The 14,579-nt window shown below is 28.2% G+C and overlaps 2 protein-coding genes across 2 annotated transcripts; one reads left to right on the forward strand and one right to left on the reverse strand.

Annotated features, from left to right (window-relative positions):
* The first annotated feature begins 4,075 nt into the window (after positions 1 to 4,075).
* LOC108777077 (dyslexia susceptibility 1 candidate gene 1 protein homolog) lies at positions 4,076 to 6,824 on the forward strand. The gene is made up of 7 exons (XM_018543874.1): positions 4,076 to 4,199; positions 4,307 to 4,505; positions 4,662 to 5,283; positions 5,540 to 5,640; positions 5,716 to 5,869; positions 6,194 to 6,370; positions 6,759 to 6,824. The coding sequence occupies exons 1-7, from the start codon at positions 4,076 to 4,078 to the stop codon at positions 6,822 to 6,824; spliced, it is 1,443 nt and encodes a 480-aa protein (XP_018399376.1).
* A 355-nt stretch (positions 6,825 to 7,179) lies between these two features.
* LOC108777078 (placenta growth factor) lies at positions 7,180 to 7,811 on the reverse strand. Its single transcript, XM_018543875.1, has 2 exons — positions 7,744 to 7,811; positions 7,180 to 7,525 (listed from the first exon to the last, which is right to left on the reverse strand). Exons 1-2 carry the CDS (start codon positions 7,809 to 7,811, stop codon positions 7,180 to 7,182), a joined length of 414 nt encoding a protein of 137 aa, XP_018399377.1.
* Positions 7,812 to 14,579: the final 6,768 nt, after the last annotated feature.

The raw sequence follows: 14,579 nt of genomic DNA on the forward strand, positions 1-14,579 counted from the left end.
ATACTTATATAGTGTCACATAAGGATTATTCCGTATTTATTTCTACGATCGCGTTTAACGGCGCTTTTTCCATTAGGGATCAATCTTTCAAATGGACGTTGATACGTCACTTTTGTCTTCTTCAATTTTATATAAGCAATGCGTCGTCAATTACTAATTAATTATTAATTACTTGTTAACGGTATGTCTCTGATCAATTATCATGGACTTTGAAACTGTTGAACGTTTTTAAGTTGAACTTTTGTAATTACTAATGTCTAAACAATTTTATTGCTTGTTAAATAATTATGGTATTTTGCATTGTGATCAGAAAAAAATAGATTATTCCGTAAAAGTTTAGGGTGAGAAAATCCGGAATACTTAAGAGTACTAAGCGGTTTTTATATCCCGTTTATATCACTTTATATCAATAATAATTAATATACACAGTTTATCAATGAGATATATTGATATTTTTTAATAGTAGGTATTAAATATTAGCATGTATTGTTTAATCAATGTTTTTTTTGATTAAAATTGATGTTGAATATAAATTCGAATGTTAATAATGTTCTAATGTTGAATAATAAGGAATAATGATTAATGATCTTATATGAATAATATTTATAATATTACTATGAAAAGATGTAATTTATAGTAGCAATAGACTTGAGAATACTTTTCTCATATCAATACCATATCGTCTTGTTCTCTGCAATTAAGATTATAATAAATATTTCGTTGCAATAGACCAACTACTGTATCAATTTAGCCGAAAGGAAAGAATGAAATTGATCAGAGACAGGCCATACATCGCAGCTAGTTACTTTGTATAAGAGATATCTCTTTGTAATTTATACTTATTCACTCCAAATTTGCTCAAGGCAATCCTTTTACGCACCGAGTCATACATTGAGAGACTTCTATTCTCCGCTCCCCTGTGTTTCCCACAGAATCAGTCAAATGTTCACGAAATATTCGAAAATAAGTCCTTCAATCGTCGAGCCATACTCGCGATTCGACTCGAATCGAGTCGCTGTACATTTTGCGACAGATCTAATGACATTCCACATCGGATAAGAATAAAGCCCGAGCCGTGATTCCCGCACGAGAGGGATCCCGAGCGCGCAAGTGGTTGCGAAACGCTCTGTTGAGAAAAGAAAAAAAGAGAGAGAGAAGAGAAGGAGAGAAAGAGAGAACAGAAAGCCCACACTAGCATGGGAACGAGCGTACTTATTTATAATAACGTTGAACAATTTTTCGCGCTCCGTTTTGAACATTTTGAAACGCCTCGTCGCGAATTGTCAAAAATGTTGAACTTCGGGGCGTATCGTGTAAATATACTTATGTACTGAAATATGATGAATAATGACTGTAACCGGTGAGATAATTAATATGTATGTACGTGTGTGTGCGTTGCGTGTGTGCGAACCGTGTGAATCGCGGAACGACAGGAAGCGATTACAGTGTCATAACGTTACTCCACGAGAGGCATCAATTTTGAATTTTTATGATCATAGATCCTTATAGAAGTCCTCCATTAATCCGCATTACTTGGTGACCGCGACGCGACACTTGTTTTTGTTGTTACACTCACAACGAATTGCGGGAATGAATCGTCCGTGTTTCTTATAAGAATTGTAATATGGTATCAGTTGCTATCAGTGAAACGTCAGTGGAACGATCCTCCTGCACTTCGATTATCCGTAGTGAAATCTTTTGCTTTTTTTTCCTCCTTTCGAAACACTTCTTTAATCATACGCTAAGAATTTTTTTGTTTAGATTTTGAGGTTTGAGGATTTCTCTCACGTGTTAGACATAGATGCTTCTTGGATATTTGAAATCTAAAGAAATCGAAACTTCTCATTTTTAGATCTATCACTTTTCCTGGAATTTATGATCTTTGTATTTTTAAATCTTCAGATTTATTTTAAACTTTTGAAATTTTGATTCCTGGAACGAAATGTAATTCTGTGTTCTTGAAACAGAATTATTTTTTTCTGAGTTTATCGGTCCTTTCTGTTCTTGGAATTTTGTATTTTCAAAACTCTTAGGATTCTACAAACTTCGGATCCTTGAATCTCAGAACTATAAATTTGTGGTATTTTACTTTCAAGTTATTTTAAAACCGAATCCTTTATCTTGAGACGTTTAATCTCTTGTATTTTAAAATATTTTAGTTGATCACTTGATTGCTATCCGATTGCTTTAGCTTAAAAACAGTTAACAGCTGTTACGTTTAGATCGTTGCATCCTTTCTACTGTTCGATTTTTTGAATCCTCAAGTCCTAAATATATTTCCGTTCCTTAAAGACCTTTCACAAAACTGACTGAATTATCATAAGTTATATAGCCAATTTTCAACGAATCACTTAGCCACGTAAATACGAGAAGCGCCTCGCACACGATCTGATTAATCGCAGAAATCCAGTAGAGATTTTTAAACGAATCTCACGCCATTTCTTCTTAATCGTCAAAATTAAGAACCACTCAGAATCAGTGGCAAAAATAAATACAATTTTATATGATTTGGCGAGAAGTAATGACTGAGGTTTTTTTTATGAACACTATTTTTTCGCACAGATTTTTATAAATTTGTATTTCATTAAATTTACTACGACTCTAGTGGTTTCTTAATTTTGTTAGAAATTTATTTAAACTTGCGTGTTAGAACAGTAAATACAATTTAGCGTGAATAGTCGCGAGTGGCAAACATGTTTAATTTTACATCATAAATATCTTAAGCTTCAAAATATATTGATAACATTTTTTCTCAAAAACGTTATCAAGCACTTTTTCTACTCGCTTTTGTCAGATCGCGTGTGATTTGAGTCATGTACACATTGATTTGGGATTGTTGTTCACAAGGGTGATGATTGAAACGATAGAGAGATAAATAAAAATGATCATGGAGGTACATGCGGAACGGCAGCTTTTTAATATGTCTACGAAAAGTATTGTCAAACAAATACTCTTGAACGTTTTAATTAAAGGTAATTCGTACAGTACATAAAATTTGACTTTTATTCTTTATGTTTAATGTTTAATTTAAATATTTAAGGTTACCAAATAATTCGACAATTATCTTTTGCTTAAAGAATATCTATATTTGTAAAAAAAAAAAAACTAATAAAAAATCAAACACAGTTAATGAGAGTACTTCACGGTTAACGGTGCACAAAAAATAGTAAAGAAAACTTATGTTAAAATTTTTACTTGAACCTTGATAATATTATCATTATCAAATCTTTTATAATTTATGTGCATCCATTTATGTTACAGTTATTAATATCTGCAATACCATGGTATTTCTACCATGTGCAATACTATGTGCAATACGTTCTCTTTGTGGTTGCTTAGATATATTTGTTTGATCGATATTTTACACAGCGATGTATAATGTTTTATTGAACAAGAACAGAAGTTGTACCGATTCAAATCAATTGTTTGTGATAATCTAAAGTCGGATTATGGTGATAATTATAAAAGATTATCAATGGCGACAGACGGATAAAAGAATAATAATTTACGTGCCTTTGAAAGGTCGCCCTAAAAATGTGGATTTATTCGTTATGGATAATTACGTAAAGGTACTTGGAATTTTCTAAACATTTATAATGACATCTTTAAACTTAAATAAATAGGATATTTTTACCTTTTTTTTTCTTTAAAGTTAAAATCTTTCTCTAAATGTAATTTTTTAATTTAATTATATTTTTTATTATATTAATTGATTAATTGATATGTTTAAAATACAACACTTAACCAAATTTTTGAGGAAAATTTTTTTATTAAAAATTCCTGTTTTCTTTGTATTACACTTATATCTGAACATATCTAATATAGGTATATAAGAGGACTTAATATTCGAAAATTATTAATTTTAATGACTTTTGAAAGCACCACACAATTTTTAATTAAGAAACTTGATATATTACGTGTGAAAACAATCTCGCAGTGATGTAATTAATTTTTATTAAAGATTAGTTTTTCACCCTTTATTTTGGAATTATTTCTGTGGGAAAACGTACTTGAAGAAGAAAGTAAATGTACTTTGACAGACATCGAAGCTATTTTTTCTTTGCAAAAAGCGAGCATGGCTGTGAATTGGCCAAATCTTGAAGCAAAAAATATTAGTAAAAACGAAAAATATCATACTAGAAACCAAATTTTAGAGAAGGCACAAAAGATTTTAGAAAATCGTGCAAAATATAAGAAAGGTAAGGATTATTTTTAATAATATGAATAGAGAAAAAGACTGCTGTTTTAGATTGAACGGAATAATTAATATACATATTAAAAATTGATACTCGCCGCTATTTTACAGAGAAACTTCAAAATCTGCAAAAAGAAGCGGTAAAAATGCAAATCAATTTGGATACTGTTACACTAAATAAAATAGAAGCTTTGAGAGACAGCCATCGGAAAATTGCGATGCAAGATTTCGAAGAATGGCGATTAAATGCGGAAATGCCATTCCTTCAGAATATTTCTGGCAAAGTGCAAAAGAATAGAAAGGCATATAGGTATTATTTTAAAGAGAAATATAAATTTTTTTTAGAATATTGTATGTAACGATTAAAGATATCTTGAGAATTATAATAAAAGAAAAGTAGTTTTGAAAAAGCATAATTCTGTAGAAATTAGTTATTTCATATATAATTGATATATTTTTCTAAAAGGCCTCCACTTCAATGGTTCAAAGACGATCTTGGTATCATACAATCTCGAGAAATTGACAAGAAAGAAGTTCAAATAAAAGAAAAACAACAAGATAAATCAATAGTTATAGAAGAATTAGAGGAAGAACTAATTGTTGAAAAGAAATCTGAGAAAGTTTCAACTGTTGAAGAAAACATAAACAAAGACTTAATTGTTAACGAATCAATAGATCAAACGAATTTAAAAGAAGATACAACCTTCAATGAAAATACTGAGAAAGAGACAGACGTAGAAATAAAGAAGACAACAAACCTAAGCAAGAATTTTAATTTTACAAAATGTTTTAGTTATTCCGAGGACTCCGAATCAGATAAAGAAGTCACATCCTTTAAATCTTCTTTAGTTAAAAAAATTAATCAGAAATACTCGCAAAAATTTTGTACAAAGACGAAGAAACAAAGGCCAGATCGGAATTTAATTGACAGGATACTGAAGGATCGATATTCCCAAATAAATCAAATATTTGATGAACCTACGAGGGCAGTTCCACTCCCTAGAAGAAGTGGAACGATTAACGTAACTTTTTCTGAACGAGCCTTCCCTACTCCAGCAAGAGAGAGTGTCTTCATTGAAGAACAGGAAGTATGTTTGAACAGAGACCTTTAATATAAATTTTATGATAAATTTCTTTATACTAGATGTACGAAACTTATGGAAACTTTTTCATGAGAAAGAGAATCTTTGATGTTTAACAAAAATTTGTTAGAAATTCATTTTATGCTCGAAAGAACTCTATAAGAAATTAATTTTTTTTTAGCAACAGTTTAAATTTGAAGTTTTGATTTAATTGTGTACAGGTTTTGATATAGATATATATTTTAAATGCAGTTTGTTTTAGTGGCTTTCCAAGCAAGCAGAAGCCAGAAGAAAAACAGGGTTTATTGCCGAGGACCTTCGTCCTGAAGAACAGGATCCACAATGGTTGAAAGATAAGGGCGAGTACGTTAACAGAAGTTTGCCGCAAATATTTTTTAATTTTTAAATTAAATTAAATTAAATTATTTTCTATTTTAGTGACTTTTTCAAAGCGGGAAATTATTTAGCTGCCATCAATGCATATACACATGGAATCAAAATCAGCGACAAGATGGCGGCACTTTATGTGAACAGATCTGCTGCGCATTATGCTCTTGGAAATTATTATAGATGTATTGATGATTGTTCTAAGGTAATAAAAATTACAATCAATGTACTATATACAAAATATTATTTTAAGTTAAAAAAAAATTTAAAAAGTTGTACAGAATAGAGAAAAACAAAAATATAAGAAATATATATAATAAAATAATAAATATTAAAAATATAAATAAAAAAGTAATAAAGAAATAAGTAAAAAGGATTGAAATTAAAAATAGAAATATGGTATAAAGTTATTTATACATTATAAAATAAAAGGTATAAATAGAAAAGCTTCTACCTCTAAATAATTAATCTTCAATTTAATTATTAAATATATGAAAAACTAAAGTTGTTAATGGTTTTTTTTATATAGGTATTTGAGTTAATGGAACCAAAGTGTGAAAGTAACAGAGTATCGCGAGCAAGGTGTCATGCTCGTCGAGGTGCTGCGTTTTGCAAATTATCTGCACCACAGCATGGAATCCCTGAATTAGAAGCTGCTTTGAAGCTAGATCCGAATAACAAGAGCATTCAACGCGATCTATATGCTGTTAAACAATATTTTAACATAAAGGAATAAAAAAGGAATAATTAGGATTAATTTTCTAAAAATTTTACCCCTGTAGAAATTTTAGGAATATTTCAACTTATTGAAACTTATTTCATTTATTTGTGTCATATCAATAAGTTGATTGATTGTGTATAAGGTACATACATACAAGTAATTAAAGTATATATAATAAGATATGTAAAATACTTATTTAAAGTGTACATAAAAATGTATTACTTCCCTTATATTTATCATATATTGCTATTTTTTATTCTACTGAAAACATTAAATTTGTTTTAACTTTTTGTTTATCTTAAAAAATATAAGATATGAAACAAAGAAAACATTATTAGTGCAAAATTTTTATTTTTTAAATTCTGTATTTTAGATTTTGAATATGTTTGATTATGTTTACTTTCATATACTTTTAACATTCAGACACAACGTTTGTTAAGATTTATATTAAATGCATACATGATCATATAAACCATACTTTGCTAGTATTGCTATACAATACATAATTTAACATAATTAATCTTAGTAGATTTATATATATAATTCTGAGATGGAAAATTAAATTAAATTGTGTTAAAATAAACGAATTTTCTGATACATTCCAAAATACATTCGAAATAAAAATTTAGAATCCCTATATATCCGTAGTTATCTTAGATTTTCTAGCAATTTTAATAAACAGAAATTTATAATAAAGTTTTTTTTAAGAAAACAAAATTCTATTCTTTTGAATAAAATTATCATTATTTTAATTATCTAGGGACAATATATGTATTTAAAATTGTTTTCCTTGTTCAAAACCTGGAATTTTTTATAGCTAGAATTTTATCCATACAAGCGCATTTAATATGCTCTACAGCATGGATAACTTCATGATGACGATCTCGTTGTTGATCAATACGATGCCTGACCATGAAAACGAGGGTGACATTTCTGGTTTCGGTCGGAGTACAGATCTGTTTGGAATCAGGACAGCATCCTGATCCAGCACAGCGTGTCAGAACTGTGGATGCCGGATAAAAAGCTTCGTCAGGCCCGAGGCCCACAGTCAAGAGATCCTCTACTGCAATCGCCCTTGGTTGGGGCAGCAGACATTGAAATTGGTGCACCAATTGTACGTGGCTCAAAAAATCACTATCTCTGTATTAAACAAGAACAATGTAACTACAAAAATATAGGAATGAAAAAGAAGATTAGATAATGAAATAAAAAATAAAAAGGAAAATACGATAAGAACCAAATATTAAGAAGTGAAGAACGAAAAAAGAAAGAAAAAGTTATGTAAAATAAAAATAAATAGAAAAGAAGTAATAACTTTGTTAAAGAAACTGAAAAATCTAACTACATTATTCTCTTACCTGTGATGCCTGCCAACAGCAGTTAATACAAATTGAACGCAGATGACTAACAATAAAAGTTTCGTCATCTTGGAAATGTGATTCTTAAAGTGAGTTTGAACAATTTAAATCACTGGAGTGTATTGTTTAATAATAGTAAATCAGTAATTTTTAATTATTATTTTAGTTAAATTCAATATTTACTGTAATATATTTCTAAATAACCAAAGCGCACTTTTTAAAAATAATCAACAGCATTGCTCGATAAAATTAAGTCTCGAATAGCAATCACAATATTTTCTAAATATGCTTAAATTGATTCATCGATTATATTTTCTTTCAAGGAAACCAAATAATTTTATTGACAAAACTCTTTTTTAATTAAGCACAAAATAAAACTGGAAAAATACTGGAACTTCGGGTGTAGAAATCCTTGACTTTTAAGTTTTTCAAATCTTTTTCACTTTGAATTGAACGGTAAAAGAAGTAAATTAAAGAATCCAAGAAAGTAAAAGACTCAGATTTTCTTCAAATCAAAAAGAGAGAGACTCAGTTCTTTCAGTAATTTCTAAATCAATCACAGACAACTTAATCTTCACACTGCCTTTGGTGTCTTCTTGAAAGAAGAAGCCAACTTCGCGAGTCTTATTCCCAGAAGTATCTCTTCTTTTCTTCAGAAATATTTAATTAACCATCTTGATAATTTTTTTGAATATGCGTTCTCTATTTTCTTCCAAAGACCAACTTCTTTCGATCTATTCTACGATCTTCACGATTGGCATCGAAGAGGTCCACTGCAACTACCGCCGAGCTCTGCGATCAGAAATCTTTCATTCTGTGTATACACGTAACTGTTATCCAGTTTTTCCCTCACCTCGTTCTACCTTCGCCGATTTCTTCTCTCTCGTTGCTACTTGCTCTTCAATTTCTCTTCGCAGAGAGGTCTTCCTATGGATTCTCGGTAAAAGAAGAAGATTTGAGGAGGGATCGATCTAACCGTTCTGAGAAATTCTTCCAAATGACCGTAATTACTAAGAGTACTTCGCGTGACTTTTCTCCTTCTCGCTTCATTTCCTTCATCTTCTGCTTTCTTTTTCCTGTTTTCTTTTTATCTGATTACCTGGTTTAGGATGCAGAAATCCGAGAAATACAGTGAAACAAAGATTGAAGTTTTTTAAAATTATTAGAATTAATATAAAATTTTATAAGTTTTTTAAAATTCGGCATTGTAATACGTATAATCCTAAATTGCGTCATTGTAATTTTACAATATATTTATAATCTATTAAATATAATATGATTAAAGTTTCAGTAATTAAATTGATTTAGTATTATTTTATTATAAAAAAAGTACATATAAATTTACATTTCTAAATTAAATTTTCCAATTTAAACTTTTTTAGCTGCATAGTACGTTAAAAATTGATTAACTTTCGAAACAATTATTTTTGAGGAAATTTAATTTTTGAGAAAAACTTTTTGTGGAATGAACCTGATATATTACAGTGATAAAATATGAAAAATGAACACATGAAAATTGTTTTTATCTATATAAAAAATATTTATTTGTTTTTTAATATATGCAATAAAAAGGAATCTATACTGCTGTTAATACACGATTTAAAAGTACAGGGAGGAACAAATGCAAAAATATTATTCATTTCTACGAACGGAAATCACCTGGGATAACAATTATTAGTATTGCGGCTTATGCTGAGATATAATCTATTGCAGTAATACATAAGCGTCTACGTCGTGTCTAGTCGAATATTGTGTACATTCTAAAGACTTCTTTCCTTATTTCCGTAACATACGTGAATTTCAGTAGACGAATAGGAAAAAAATTATAAAGAAAGATTTCGGGTGAGAATAATTATAGCACTTGTAATGGTAATTCATTTATATATATTATATATATACAACACACACACAACACTGCGCAACAAAATTACGCAACATCTGTTTCACTATACAAAAATAGGCAAACTTCAAGATAGAATAATTTCGTCAAAAATCATCGTATCGAGATGTTTAAAAAAGCATTTTAAAGCTTGAAACCTCTACTTTTCAAATCGCTACTTGAAAATGTGGTCTCACGGAGATTTTTTGAAGTTACACAAACATATACATATATAAATAAAGATATATCAGATCTCAAAATTTTTTATAAAATTTGCGAAGTTCCACGAGGCGGACTAAAAATTGTACGCAAATGCGATTTAGATCATTCGAAAGAGCGAATCTTTACCTTTAATTTTTTTTTTACGAAGCTCCGTACGATTTTTTTTCACCGAGTTATTCAACGTTGAAACAAAAATGACTCTTTTAGAAAATTTGGAGAGGTGCAAAACAATTAAATATATAAATATAAAGATAAATAAATATTAAACAAGAATAAATTTTAAATACTATTAAATAAAATGCTCACATAAATTATTAAATCACGTGCTATTGAATATGCAAAATTAAAAAATAAATTAATATATCTTTAAATATGCATTTTAACTTTTTAGATAAGTTGTTTTTGCAGAAAGAATTGTTGAGTTATTATATTAACATTTATTATAAATATATGTTACATATAAAAATTAATATATTCTAAATGCTCTCATTTTTTAATTTTAAAATATATTAATACGTCATGTAGATATATTTTAAAAGTTATAAATAGCGTATTTTTATATGTACAATCATGCGTTTTTGTTTATCTGCTGTAATATAACTTAATTGTTAACATATGTAAAATACAAAATCAATTTAAAATTTGTTGACTGTTTCAACTTTTAATAAGATGAGTTATTTGTCAACATCTATATTCAAATTGAGGAAACAGATTAAAATTCTTTACACAGATTGGACGAGAGTGGGTCATCGAAAGTTATAATGGAATTCGTAGTACTTTGGTGGTCGTATATTTCAAAGATTGAGTCAGCATCAAGTGATTCATAGTATAAAAATTTAATATAACATCTCTCTTCAATATAAATCGATATATTCCTTTTTTTAAATTAAACTCATCGCACGCGTTAGATATTAAAATATATCACAAATAAATTGTAACTATCGCAATATTTTTAAGATATTTCTAAAAAAAAAAAATGAAAGCACAACTATTTTAAATCGTGAAAATTACAAAATATTTATACAATTAGAAAAAAAGATAAATAAAAATATTAAAAATGAAAATACAAAAATAATGATATTACAAAAGTGAAGAATTTGATAGATATATTTAATTAGAAGTCAAAGCGCGGTCAAAGTACGCGTTTTGTGCAAGAACGATCATCGTTAATGATAATCAATTAAATCTAGGAGTCACCTTTACTGTAGAAAAAAGGGACTTAGAACATAGATTAATCATTTTGTAATTATAAACTAGACCGTATCACGTTTTATTTCTGGAATAGGAATCTAGTCAATGAGTTGCATGAGCCAGGAAGGAAGTTCTACTCGTTTGCGATGAGTATTCGATAGTATTCGAACAATTACGCTGGCAATACGTCATTCTTACGTGTAATAACGAATGACTTGGCAGTTATTTGTTAACATATAGTTACTTGAAACAATTTAAGACTAAAGAACCATTCAAGAACAGCAAACTATTTATTTGCAATATTAATAATAAACAACCAATACTGTGCATTAATTTTTATAAGTATTCAGCAACAAATGATTAAAAAATTATATTTGAAATTATTATTTGAAAGATAATTAAAAATCTTTTGCATCGCGTATGTTAATATATAGTTAGGTAAGAGCACGTTGTGAATGACGTCAGTAATAAGGGAACCCCCCGTAAAGGAAAGAAAATTCTTCGGCTAGGTGTTCCCACCTACGTCACTGCTCACGGAACAGCTTCATTATATTTCAGCCTTCCGTATCAGGTGCAAAACTATCTGGCACTGACGAAATTATTTTACAATCTTGACGTGTATTATGATTAACTTGTGTAAAAAATTAATTCTCTTAGATTTTATACATTATTTAATATGCATGTTTAAAGTAGATACATTTCTCCTATTTTTTAATTATTATCATTCGTTTATAAAAAATGGTTAATAATAAGTAACAAATTGTTTTTATTGTTACATGACAGTAATAATGTATACAGATAATATTTCCTTTAATTATACACACACGTGTAACTTAATAAAATAACCAATTAGGTACATGGTGGACATGACTTGGCACGTGGCCATATAATTTGTAATAAAGTGGCGCCAGTGCAATAAGAAATTCCAATTGCGGGCGCTCTCCGCACACATAATTAATTCTAGAAAAACTTATAACCACGGTGACAATAAGAAATAAGATTTACTGGAAGTACATTTATTCCGCCTGAATCATTTATCAGATTAATTCCTGAGAATAAGAAAGCGGAAAAAGAACAAATTTATTATATATTCTAACATAAATTCTAAGAAATCTCATTCTGGGCAGAAAATAACTTAAAAACCTGATTTTTATGTATACAATATAATATATTGTAAAGAAAATAACGTTTACCAAATTGCATAGATTTATAATTTACAATCAGAATTAACAACATATAATGCCAAATAATCGCATATTGTAATTTAATGTAAGATAAATGTATTAAATAGATAGTATGTATAATATATATTTATTTATATTAATGCAGTTTGGATTACCTCTTTGACCTTGATAAAATCTAATAAATCTGACGAAGTGTTGCAAAAGACTATTTAATTGCATGTTGATAGTCAATAGCTGATTTACGTAAAAAAAGCCTTTAAGATGCAAATGTATTGTAGATATTGCATCGTTACTGAGAAAATAAACGTGATTAATACGTATTAATTTAATCTTTTTGCATTTGGTTATTCACCTGTCAAGATGACATACGTGGTCGTTATCATATCTTTGATTTCTGAGTTTCCTCGAAGATTTCCATTTTTCTCGTAAAACAAGTTAGCGCATAACTTTAAAAATCTGGAAAGAAGAATTATGTACAAATAATATAAATACTTAAAATCAATAGATATTTAAAAAAAAGGAGGAAAAAAGGAGAAGAATGTTAAAAAACATTTAATTTTAAGTTTCATTAAATAATAGTAAAATTTATAATTTTTCCAATTTAAAAAAGGTATAATTATATTACTTATTACGGAAAATTCAAACTTTAAGGAATTACATGGTGTTTATTGTTTACTCTCTTCTAGCAATCTAGTATTATAATAATAATAAGATTTTCGCGAAAACAAATAGCTTCTGCACTTTTTCTGTGTGAAAGGAAGAAGAGAGCACTAATTTTACGATTCATGAAAGTTAGCAAAAAGCAACCAAAATATTTGAAGTAATCATCATTCACGAGATGATTCTGCTATTGTTATTAGAAGCAGTTGGCCGCGAAAAATGACTTTTAAAGTGACAATCCGCGTAGCAATTAATTGTTTAAACCAATAACGCATAAATATCTAATCTAAATTATTTGTCAATTATTAATTTCGTATGAAGAAGAAAAATTGAACTTTCACCTAATTGTTTGATTCATTAATTATAAAATATTCTTTTTAATTTTTTTATATTGTATCATAAATCATATTTTTAATTATAATCGTTTTATTATCATTATTAAAATAAACATTAAAACCAATATACTTCCACAATTTTTTCCTTTTTTTTTTAATAAACTTGTTAATTTATATGTAATTTTCTTTATTGCTTATTTACTTATATCATAATTACATTCTGAAGTAATATCATGTATGCATTGATATTAAAATTACACATCGATCAATAAAGTTCAAATTTATGTCTAATTGTTAAACTCAAAGTAGAAGTTCTTTAATATTCGATAGATTTTAAGAGTAAATCTTTACTTTAGTAAAAAAAAGTCATTATTTTTAAATAACAAACAATATAAGCAATTAAAATTGAAATGTTTTCCATAAATTAAATTTTGAAAAGTCAATAAACAATAAAATTATATTCTTAAATAAATTTTAAATAAATTTTATGTTATAAGAAAAATTTTTGAAATATAATTAAACATGTACTTCATAAAATATTGAAAAGTTGCAATAAACGCAATTTTCTTTAAGACTTTTCGAACAATTTTTTACATGTAAAAATTAATTCTAAAAGTTATAACTAAGTAATTTATTATTAAAAACATTTAATAAATTTTATCGGAAAAATTGATATAAAAATATTCATTCTCTAGATATCAATACATTATTGTTTTTTTATTTTCTTAAATTATGTCATTACATTAATCATTATATTTACATTATTCATTGTAATATAAATATGCTTGATAGATTCATTATCGGCTGTAACAATTATAATATTATTCAAAGTGCAAAGGGTTAAGCAGCAATGGCTGCACACGCCCGTGAAATGGTTGCACAATAAAGCGGAATCATCGCGGAAGGCACGCGCGATCTGGACTTTACGCGTGTTCTAGCGTGAGGCATGCGTGCAAGCTCTTCCATATATAAATACTCGTGTGTCAGTGGGAAAATCTCAGTCGGCTAATACTTGGTGCCTGTGTAGCTTTTCTCTCATTGAGCTACCACTGTTCAAAAACTTCACCACGTGATTTTCTTGCTCTTCAAAAAGAACAGAGCAACAGAGTTTCGAAAGTAGGAAAGAAGAAAAAAAGATATTTAAAAAAATCCATCAAGTTTATCCTGCTAGCATCCTTTTTCTTCAAAAAGAAGCACGAAGATAAATTTATAAAAGAAAAAAATATCCAAAAAATAAGATTAAAGAAGAGAAAAATTCAAGAAGAAAAAGAATCTTTTCAGTTTTCTGAAAGTGTGGTGATTTCGTTCTTAAAAAAACATAGCAAAACTTTTTTATCCTTCCTGCGTTTTTAATATCTTCAGTTT

The sequence above is a fragment of the Cyphomyrmex costatus genome, unplaced genomic scaffold (genome assembly GCF_001594065.2).
Source record: "Cyphomyrmex costatus isolate MS0001 unplaced genomic scaffold, Ccosl1.0 scaffold408, whole genome shotgun sequence".
Lineage (NCBI taxonomy): Eukaryota > Metazoa > Arthropoda > Insecta > Hymenoptera > Formicidae > Cyphomyrmex > Cyphomyrmex costatus.

Coding starts and splice junctions, on each gene's coding strand:
- LOC108777077 (XM_018543874.1), top strand. CDS start 4,076: ATGGCTGTGAATTGGCCAAATCTTGAAGCAAAAAATATTAGTAAAAAC. Junction 5,641..5,715: donor TGGTTGAAAGATAAGGGCGA/GTACGTTAACAG, acceptor TTTCTATTTTAG/TGACTTTTTCAAAGCGGGAA. Junction 5,870..6,193: donor GTATTGATGATTGTTCTAAG/GTAATAAAAATT, acceptor TTTTTTATATAG/GTATTTGAGTTAATGGAACC.
- LOC108777078 (XM_018543875.1), bottom strand. CDS start 7,811: ATGACGAAACTTTTATTGTTAGTCATCTGCGTTCAATTTGTATTAACT. Junction 7,526..7,743: donor GCTGTTGGCAGGCATCACAG/GTAAGAGAATAA, acceptor TGTTTAATACAG/AGATAGTGATTTTTTGAGCC.